The 10,000-nt window shown below is 42.6% G+C and overlaps 1 protein-coding gene across 1 annotated transcript in view; it reads left to right on the top strand.

Annotated features, from left to right (window-relative positions):
• Positions 1–3,239: 3,239 nt before the first annotated feature.
• Positions 3,240–10,000, top strand: part of LOC122253600 (uncharacterized) — a 7,852-nt gene continuing 1,091 nt past the window's right edge. Inside the window, exons 1-8 of the mRNA XM_043016836.2 lie at positions 3,240–3,376; positions 4,884–5,023; positions 5,573–5,671; positions 5,887–6,003; positions 6,190–6,310; positions 6,864–7,028; positions 7,352–7,511; positions 7,926–8,086. Coding sequence (XP_042872770.2) covers positions 3,358–3,376; positions 4,884–5,023; positions 5,573–5,671; positions 5,887–6,003; positions 6,190–6,310; positions 6,864–7,028; positions 7,352–7,511; positions 7,926–8,086 — 982 coding nt within the window. The 5' untranslated portion in view covers positions 3,240–3,357. The remainder of the gene's footprint in view (positions 3,377–4,883; positions 5,024–5,572; positions 5,672–5,886; positions 6,004–6,189; positions 6,311–6,863; positions 7,029–7,351; positions 7,512–7,925; positions 8,087–10,000) is intronic.

The following is a 10,000-nucleotide window of genomic DNA, read 5'->3' as shown; positions in this document are numbered from 1 at the left end:
TTTTAAAGCAAATACAAAAAACAGGGCGAGGTACTAAAGCAGTAACGAGTATGTAACCTAGGGCAACCCCATTCAGGTCGAGTACTTTCCTGGGGAAGCCGAGATAAAAACGGCAAAACAGGCTGGGTTTTGAGTGCCTTCGGAAAACCAAGTAAAAAAATTACGAAGTATTTCCTGCCACAAATGAAAAAAAGAAAAATTTTTTTTGCCCAAATGCGCCCCCTCCCCCCGCATGACATAGGAAACAAGACAGGGCCCACGCCCAAAGGCACCCCGAGGGGAAATTTTAGTAAGCCCCCAAAAAGGGGAAATGGAAAGGCTTATGCTAGGAGTTAGCTTAAAAGAGACAAAAAAGGGGGCCACAGGGAAATCGGGCAGCAAAAAAAAGTAGAGGATATACTCAAGACCATCAAGAAGAAAAAGTGGCAGGGGGCTGGCCATAAATCGGAGACAGGACAACAGGGGGAAAAAAGAAAGAAACAGAATGGGTAATACACGACACAAAGAACCGAGGGCAAGACCAATGACTAGATGCGGGGTGAAATAGCAAATTCGCAGGGGGTAAACTGGGAAAAAAAAGGAAAAACAAAACCCGGGGTGGGCTGGAAAAGAATTTAAAGGGCCCACGTCCTGCAGTGGATTGATTTAAAAGGGGGATTTATGATGATGTGAAATATATATATGTATATATTAATTTTCTATCTATCTATTTATTAATTAAAAATTATAAAATAAATATATATATGTATTTTATATACAGTATATATATATATTTTATATAAATATATATAATATTTATATAAAATATTTAATACAAATAATTTAAAATATATATAAATATATATATAAATATATATTTAACAGAGTTCATAGCGACAAATTAGAAGAAAGGTATGAATGAGACGAATATCTAAACACGCAAAGTTAATTTTTACGCGTTTTGCGGAGGTCTTTTCCCCAAAAAAAACATAACAAGTGGAAAAAACAGAACGAAATGTCCTTTTTCGCGTCCCCAGGAGGAAAGGCTTTTTGCCAAACGCTGGGTGCCGCAAAAAGCCGTCCATTTATAAAAATTTAATTTAAAACCCTAGAAGAAAATAATGTTTAAAAACTAAAACCCCTTTCCCAGCCCTTGGGTTCATCGTGACGGAAAACGGCCCCTGCTTTTTTCCCATTTATAGAAAGCCAACAAATAAAGATGATTATATCCATTACTACTCCACCCACAGCAGTAAAAGAAAGTCTAGAGTTGTCATAGATTTCTTCCTAATAGCATTAAGGATTTGCAGCCTAGAATTTCTAGAGGATGAAATTAAATACATTATAGACTCTTTTGTAAAACGCCAATACCCCAAATTTTTTTTTTCTAAACCACAGAAAAAAAAGCGGCGAACATCATAACCAGAGCAAGAAACATCGGCAGCACCCCAGGTTTTTTTGGGACTGCCTCAGTGTTAAAAATCTTTCCCAGACTAAACCCGCAGGTCCCTTTGGTACTACCGTCAACTTTAAAAAACAAAGTCCCGGGGTAATGATAGGGGATTTGGCAAGAAAAGAAATCGCCACCAAAACAAACCCCACGTTCCGTTTTCTGGAAAACCCCGCATACATGCGAAAAAGCGTATTACGGCGAAACAGGCCCTGATTTCGACACCGGATGAGCGGGGCATGACAGACAAACCCCCCCAACCGGACTTCCCAAAGCCAGGGTTTGGGACACGAATAGGGGGGACATTACCAGATTTGGGAAAGGGAAACAAAAAAACGTCAGCAAAGTAACCAAAGACAAAGCCCCAAAAAATTTAAAGGGGAACTGCATAATCCCCGACAAAAAAACATGAACACCCCTCGGGAAAATTTAAACTAACCCAAAGGGCGCGGCAGCTTCTATTATGCGGATAACTACACACAGGTAAGGGTTTGTGTTTTGTGTGTGTATAATTATTTGTATGTATATAATATATATATTATATTTTATATATATATATAAAATATAATTTTATATATATAATATTATATTTATATATTTATTATTTAAAAAATATAGTTTTTTTATATACATATATATCATATATATTAATATCATAATTTTATAATATTTTATATATAGATATATATTTTATAAAAATTTAAAAATATATATAAAATATATATGTTTTAAAACACACACCCACACACACTCACACACCCACCCACTCACACACTCACACACACACACGACCAATACACGCACAATACACACACACACACACACCCACACACACACACATACACACACCACATACACACCCACCACACACACACCCACACACACACACACACAAATACACTCCCCACACACCCACCAACACTACACACACACACACACTCACACACACACACACACACACACAGAGAGACCACACACAAACACCCACACACTCACACACTCACACACACTACACTACACTCTCACACAACCAGACCCCCAAACACACCCCCAACACACCCAACACCCCCCCCCCCCACCCCACCTGCACACAAAACACACACACACACACAACACCATCACACACACACACACACCACACACACACACCTCACACACACCACACACAGACACTCCACACACACCCACACACACTACATAACGCCACCCACACACACACACACACACACTCTGCCTACAAACCCACACACACACTCCACACACACATACACACTCACTATCACACACACACACACACACACGACACACACCACATAACCCCACCCACTCCACACCCATAATAGACTCACACACACACACACACTACCCACACACACCCCCCACACACACACACACTCACACACACACACACCCAACCCCACACACACCAACACATAGACAGTGACGAGACACACACACACACACACTACGATCACACACACACACACACACACACCCACACATAAAGACACAAAAAAACACACCACACCCACACACACACACACTCACCCACACACAAGTGAGATATAAAATAGACAGACATCATTACATCCAATAGTGAGAGATAGACTTATATATCGATTGATAGATAGAGTTATTTAGATCTTGCGTGCGTGCGTGCGTGCGCACGAGCGTGTGAGTCATGTTACTAACTGTATCACAGATCGTCAGACAGCCCCCAACCGACCATTCCATCCCCCATTCTAAAAGTGCCTTATCGGCAACTCCACACCGCAAACGAAACAGCAAAATGATCTGACCGATGGATCAAACGATTTGTCTGGCCTTATAGTATTATCAGCGACCGAAAAAAGGCAGCCAGTCACCCTTATACATACGGCAGGTGTGGACCTACGTCGAGATCATATTTTCTTTCCTGAACCTACATCATGGAGGCTCCGTTCAAAGGTTCAGTTTGCTCTCCGTTTCGCTTTTGTTTTTAGATCAGGTTCTGATGACATGGAGATGTTTCGTGGTTGTAAATACTAAGATTTAATGGTATTTGATTGTATTTTGATTAATCACAGGCAAATGAAGCAAATTAGAGTAACTTTGTGAGGTATTAGCATTACATTTTTTTTTCTCTCGTTGTTCATATTTATTTTAATTTGTTATACAGTAATATTTAGGACTTGTGGTGGATATCGTAATTCCTTTCATCTCATTAAAAGTTCAAGATCTGGATATGATATGATATATTTTCATTTTCATCTCCAGTTCCTGTGATAAGTGAATGTTCTTGTCATAATCTTATTACTTTTTTACGTTTGTGTGTGTGTGTGTACGCGTGTGTGTGTGTGTGTGTGTGTGTGTGTGTGTGTGTGTGTGTGTGTGTGTGTGCGTGCTTGTGTGTTTCCGTGTGCGTTTGTGTGTGTGTGTGTGTTTGTGTGTGTGTGTGTGTGCGTGTGCGTGTGTGTGTATGAATAAGCAATTTTGTTTTGAGATACTGAGATACTTTTTAATTCAAGGTCGAAGCATCGATCCTATCAGCACATAGACATGATAGCGCATACAAGGGTTCCCCAGATAATCCAACAAGACTGGATAATCACTATAATGGGATATATTACCCATCTACAACGGCTTATTGGTGTTTCTATTATCCATGCAAAAGGATTTATTCTCCATCTACCATAGATTAACCTACATAACTGGACAAACAGTACAAAAGGATTTCTTATCCAGCCATCCCTAGCTTATCCTTAATGTTTGGAGAAGAAAAGAAATGGGATAATTTCTGCATTTATCCCAGATTATCCTTCATGACTGGATAATTGATACAATGGAATATTTTCTTCATCAGCTTCTGTTTGTTCTGTGTAATGTTATTTTTCTCCGTTCATGTAATGTTATCATTATCATTTCCTGTTATCTATCGTAGTTATTAAGATATTGTTTATGTTGTTATTCATGTCTATGTTATTATTCATATCCTTCTCCATATATATTTATTATCGTATGTTTTATTATCTTTGCTATACATTTAGTTCTAACCCTTCATTTTAATTGTTTTTTGCTCGCTTCTGTGTCACATTACCTTTGTCATGTAATTTTTACTATGCCAGTTGAACAAATTCTTAAGACACTCCAATTCATTTGTGTGTGATACAATTGGTGATAATACTGGTTGTAATCAGTGAGGCAAATGAGTCAGCAAATTTGATTCATGAAGGTAAAAGAAACAGGTTATCGAGAAACGAGAAGGGGTAACTGAAGTAAATTGATCTCGAAGAGAGAGAAAAAAAAGATACTTGGAGCATGACTGGATATTTTAGGTGGATGTGTTTCGTCATATTTTTGTGTGCTTGTTTGTGTGTGACTGTGTGTGTGTTTGTGTCCGTGAGTGCGTATGTGTTTTTACATTATGAAATTCATAGAATGTATCAGAATGAGCTTTGAGTATGTTGAATTTCAGAAAAGAAATTATTCACGCCCGGCCCGCTATGTTGCTCTCGAAGCGTGAAGGAAGCCATGTTGGTGGACGTAGGATCCCGCGACTCCTACTTCATCTCCTGTGTCAAGGAGATCCGCCAGCGTCTCCTGGAAATTGCACAAGTAGGTCCTTGTGTCACTGGCTGGTAAAGGACTAAATTATTGCATTGTGAACGATGTGTATCTCCATATATCTGACTTTGCAATCAGATACGGCCAATGGTGTTAGCATTTCCAAAACTGAGCTACCAGCAAATTCTGTCAAAACTTATTGATACAGAAGACCACTCACTGGTAGCGCCAGAATAATTCAGTCAGGAGGGGCTGATGCAGGAAAGAGGAATAATTTTAAAGGTCTTTTCAAATCCAAGCAGCCTTTAATTACACACAAAAAAGGCCAATGACATCCACTTTTGCTTGCATCTCTGATAACAATTCAACATATTCTTTTATTGTTTAGAATGTCACAGGATGAAAAAATAAACAAAATACTGTATAGCACAGATCTGAGGCAGCGGTCCCTTGTTTGACTGACAGCTCTATTTTTTTCACGAGTTGTACTTTATAACACTAACAGCGTATCACAAATAGAGTGACTGAGGAAGGGAGGTAGAGAACTTGAAGATATCTTTACCCTCAGTCCAATACTGAAAACACTCCATCTCTAAACAGCTGAGTGAGAGCGAGTACACAGCTGTGCCGTTGCAGGGATCAGGCACCTACTGTGTGGAAGCCGTTTTGCAGACAACATCCCCTCGTCAGGGCGCCAAGGTGAGCTCTCAAGATCCACTGAGCTGTCGCAGGCAATGTGGAACAGAGGATATTGCAGAACATATGTCGTAGAGTATAAAGGGGTGCTTGAGTTCCAAGAGTTCTTAGACCGAGAAGATGGTAACGGTGCCGGTGTTCAGAAGAAAGGGAAAATGGATATGGTATGCCAGTTACAATTATATATTAACCTTAATTATGTGTCAACTTTATTTTAGGTGTTGATATTGGCCAATGGGGCTTACGGGCGTCGCATGGGCCAGATGTGTGACTGGGCGGGGCTTGAGATGCGGCTGGAGGAGTTTCCTGAGGAACAGCGTCTCGATTTGGCCAAGGTGAGAAGGCTCCTGCTTGCCTTATGCAAATTTTATACGATTAGAAGCATAAGATGATTTAACGCATGTATTTCTCTATCTATCTATCTATCTTTATATATATATATATGTGTGTGTGTGTGTGTGTGCGTGTGCGTGCGTGCGTGTGTGCGTGTGATCTCTACTTAATCTACATGCCGTCTACAGGTGGAGACCATTTTGCGGAGCGATTCCTTCAGCACAGTGGCCGTCGTCCACTGCGAGACGTCCACAGGAATCATAAACCCCGTCGAGGACGTGGCTCGCCTCGTGACGTCACTCCAGCCTGGTACTGTCTGACTGCCAGTCGATCTATTTGCCTCAATGTGTGCTTGTCTAAACTGAATTTTGATTGGCGTATATTTGCTTTAATCGATGTGTTTTTCATCTACTTGCTTTCAAAATCAACTTTCTGGTAGTTTTTATTTGTATCTTCTATTCGCTTCATCATGGTTTGGTTCCTATTCCGTGATTCTAGAATCCTTGAAGTTTATATCCTATGCTTGTCCTGTTTTGCTGTTAACGGGATGACTGGTCGGTTTCCGATTGCTATAACAACCTGTTTGCCCGTTGAGGTTTTTGTTGGTTCTGGAATTATGTAGACTTTTTCATGTATTTTTATTATTTCTTACGTATATCTCAGTTAAATGACACACATAAACAATGATAATAGAATGAAACTGTTTAGCTGTTACGAATGCGTCTCATGCCATCTCCAGTTACACTCTATTATTCATATTCATATCACTATGATTGCGCAAGGTATGTATAAACAACAGAGATTATCAGTCGAGGTCAATACCAAAAAAAAAGGAATGACCTAAGTTCTTTTCCTTTCCCAGGGGCGGCTATGGTAGTGGACGCCATGAGTAGCTTCGGGGCGGTGCCACTGGAGGTCAGCGGGTCAGGCATCGATTACGTGGTTTCCTCAGCCAACAAGTGCCTGGAGGGCGTCCCCGGCTTCTCCTTTGCCATCTGCAGGACGAAGCATCTTCTCTCTTGCAAAGGTCAGCTTCGAATCCGTTTTGATATTGTGTATCTGTCTTTGAATTTATCTTCTGAAGGGTTCATAGAATCTTTTGTCTCTACGCCATCCCATAGCTTGCTTATTGTTGTTATTTTTTGAGGTGATCAGCCCATTGCTATGAAAATGTTGCAAAAGGTTCTTAGCAGTATTGCAGGTGCAGAGATCAAGTCATTCAGGTATAGTGCTTTATCCAAGTACGAATATTGGTTAATGGCTAATTTTCCCTCCAAAATGTCCCGAAAATGTCCTTCCTGACTAAGAACCACACGTCATTACCCCGCCCCCCTCCTCTCCCCTCCCTAGGTAACTGCCGCGTGCTGAGCCTTGACCTGGTGGATCAGCACTTGGCCCTGGATCGTTCGGGCCAGTTTCGCTTCACGCCTCCGACTCACTCCATGCTCGCCTTCAGACAAGCTCTGCGGGAATACGCTTCGTCGGGAGGTCTCGCGGGCCGGGCCTCGAGGTGAGACGGGGACTTTCCTCACGTTTTTCATCATCTTCAGTCTTGTCTTCAGTGCAGATATTTAGTAGTTAATTTTCTTCATAATGTTACGTGTTTACTTCATTTTGATCTTCGTTTTTTTTTGTTTGTTTTTTTACGCGTTTGATGTGTTTTTGTTTTACTTTTCTTCTTCTGTCGTTTGTTGTCGATTTTGTTATTGTTGTTACTATGTTGTTAATTTTTTTTTTCTTTTATTTCTCTGTTTTCCTCATCTTTTCCTTCTTCGCTTCTGCAATAAGCGTTTTTATCGTTGTTATAGTTTTTTTAATGTTATTCTAGTCATTCCTCTTCCCTCTACCGTCTATCTATTCCCAATAACCACGATCTTTCCCTCCATCTTTCCAACCCCCGCCCCTCCCGCCCACCCCCGCCCAGATACAAAGAGAACCGCCGCATCTTGAGAGAAGGAATGCAACGCCTGGGCTTCCGAGAGTTACTGAAGGAGGAAGACGCAGGTTACATCATCACCTCGTTTCGCTTCCCCGAACACGAGCGTTTTGACTTCCAGGTGTTTTACTCCAAGCTCTCGGAAAAGGGTGAGTGTGAGAGAGATTGGAGAGAGGGGAAGAGAGGATAGGGGAGGAGAGGGGAGGGGAGGAGAGAGGAGAGGAGAGGAGAGGGGAAGAAAAAGGTGAGGAGAGGGAAAAGAGAGAGGGGATGAGAGCGCAAAGAAAGAGGGGAAGAAAGAGAGAGCAATGAGAGAGGGAAGGAGAGAGTAAAGAGAGAGGGGAAGAAAGAGAGAGTAAAGAAAGTGGGGAGGAGAGAGGATAGAGCAATGAGAGAGGGGAGGAGAGAGCAAAGAGTGAGAAGAGGAGGGAGCAGAGAGTGAGGGGAGGAGAGAGCAAAGAGAGAGGGGAGGAGAGAGCAAAGAGAGAGGGGAGGAGAGAGCAAAGAGAGAGGGGAGGAGAGAGCAAAGAGAGAGGGGAGGAGAGAGCAAAGAGAGAGGGGAGGAGAGAGCAAAGAGAGAGGGGAGGAGAGAGCAAAGAGAGAGGGGAGGAGGGAGCAGAGAGTGAGGGGAGGAGAGAGCAAAGAGAGAGAAGAGGAGGGAGCAGAGAGTGAGGGGAGGAGAGAGGAAAGAGAGAGGGGAGGAGAGAGCAAAGAGAGAGGGGAGGAGAGAGTAAAGAGAGAGAAGAGGAGGGAGCAGAGAGTGAGGGGAGGAGAGAGCAAAGAGAGAGAAGAGGAGGGAGCAGAGAGTGAGGGGAGGAGAGAGCAGCGAGAGAGGGGAGGAGAGAGCAAAGAGAGAGGGGAGCAGAGAGTAAAGAGAGAGGAGAGGAGAAGAAAGAGAGAGGGGAGGAGAGAGCAAAGAGAGAGGGGAGGAGAGAGCAGCGAGAGAGGGGAGGAGAGAGCAAAGAGAGAGGGGAGGAGAGAGTAAAGAGAGAGAAGAGGAGGGAGCAGAGAGTGAGGGGAGGAGAGAGCAAAGAGAGAGAAGAGGAGGGAGCAGAGAGTGAGGGGAGGAGAGAGCAGCGAGAGAGGGGAGGAGAGAGCAAAGAGTGAGGGGAGGAGAGAGCAAAGAGAGAGAAGAGGAGGGAGCAGAGAGTGAGGGGAGGAGAGAGCAAAGAGAGAGAAGAGGAGGGAGCAGAGAGTGAGGGGAGGAGAGAGCAGCGAGAGAGGGGAGGAGAGAGCAAAGAGTGAGGGGAGGAGAGAGCAAAGAGAGAGAAGAGGAGGGAGCAGAGAGTGAGGGGAGGAGAGAGCAGCGAGAGAGGGGAGGAGAGAGCAAAGAGAGAGGGGAGCAGAGAGTAAAGAGAGAGGAGAGGAGAAGAAAGAGAGAGGGGAGGAGAGAGCAAAGAGAGAGGGGAGGAGAGAGCAAAGAGAGAGGGGGGGAGAGAACAAAGAGAGAGGAGAGGAGAGAGCAAAGTGAGAGGGAGAGAGAAGATGGGAAGGGAAAGAGAGAGCAAAGAGAGAGGGAAGGAGAGAGCAAAGAGAAAGGGAGAGAGAAGATGGGAGGGGAAAGAGAGAGGGAGGAGAGGGGAGAGGAAAGAGGGAGAGAGAGAGAGGAAGGAGACGGATGGGAGATGAAAGAAAGAGAAAATGGGATAGGAGAGAGAGAGAAAAGAGAGAGAGAGAGAGAAAGAGAGGAAAGGAAAAAGAATGAGAGAGTATGGAGAGGAAAGAGAGAGAGAGAGAAGAGGAAAGAAAGAAAAAAATGGGGAGAGGAGAGATAGAGAAAAGAGAGATGAAAGCAAAGAGAGAAGAGGGGAGAGGGGAAGAAAAAAGCAGTGAAGAGAGGAAAGAGAAAGAAGAGAGGAGAGAGATAAGAGAGAGGATGAGGATGAGAGATAAGCGCGTAGAACAAAAAGGCACATAATATATATATACATATCTATATCTATCTATTAATATATATATACATATATATATACATATATATATATATATATATATATATATATATATATATATATATATATATAAATATATAATAAATATATACACAAACACACACACACACA

The sequence above is a fragment of the Penaeus japonicus genome, unplaced genomic scaffold, assembly GCF_977035675.1.
Source record: "Penaeus japonicus unplaced genomic scaffold, GWHDUDI00000001_assembly GWHDUDI00000021, whole genome shotgun sequence".
In the NCBI taxonomy this organism is placed as follows: Eukaryota; Metazoa; Arthropoda; class Malacostraca; order Decapoda; family Penaeidae; genus Penaeus; species Penaeus japonicus.
The sequence above is the reverse complement of the archived record's forward strand: the minus strand, read 5'-3'. Positions and strand labels throughout refer to the sequence as shown.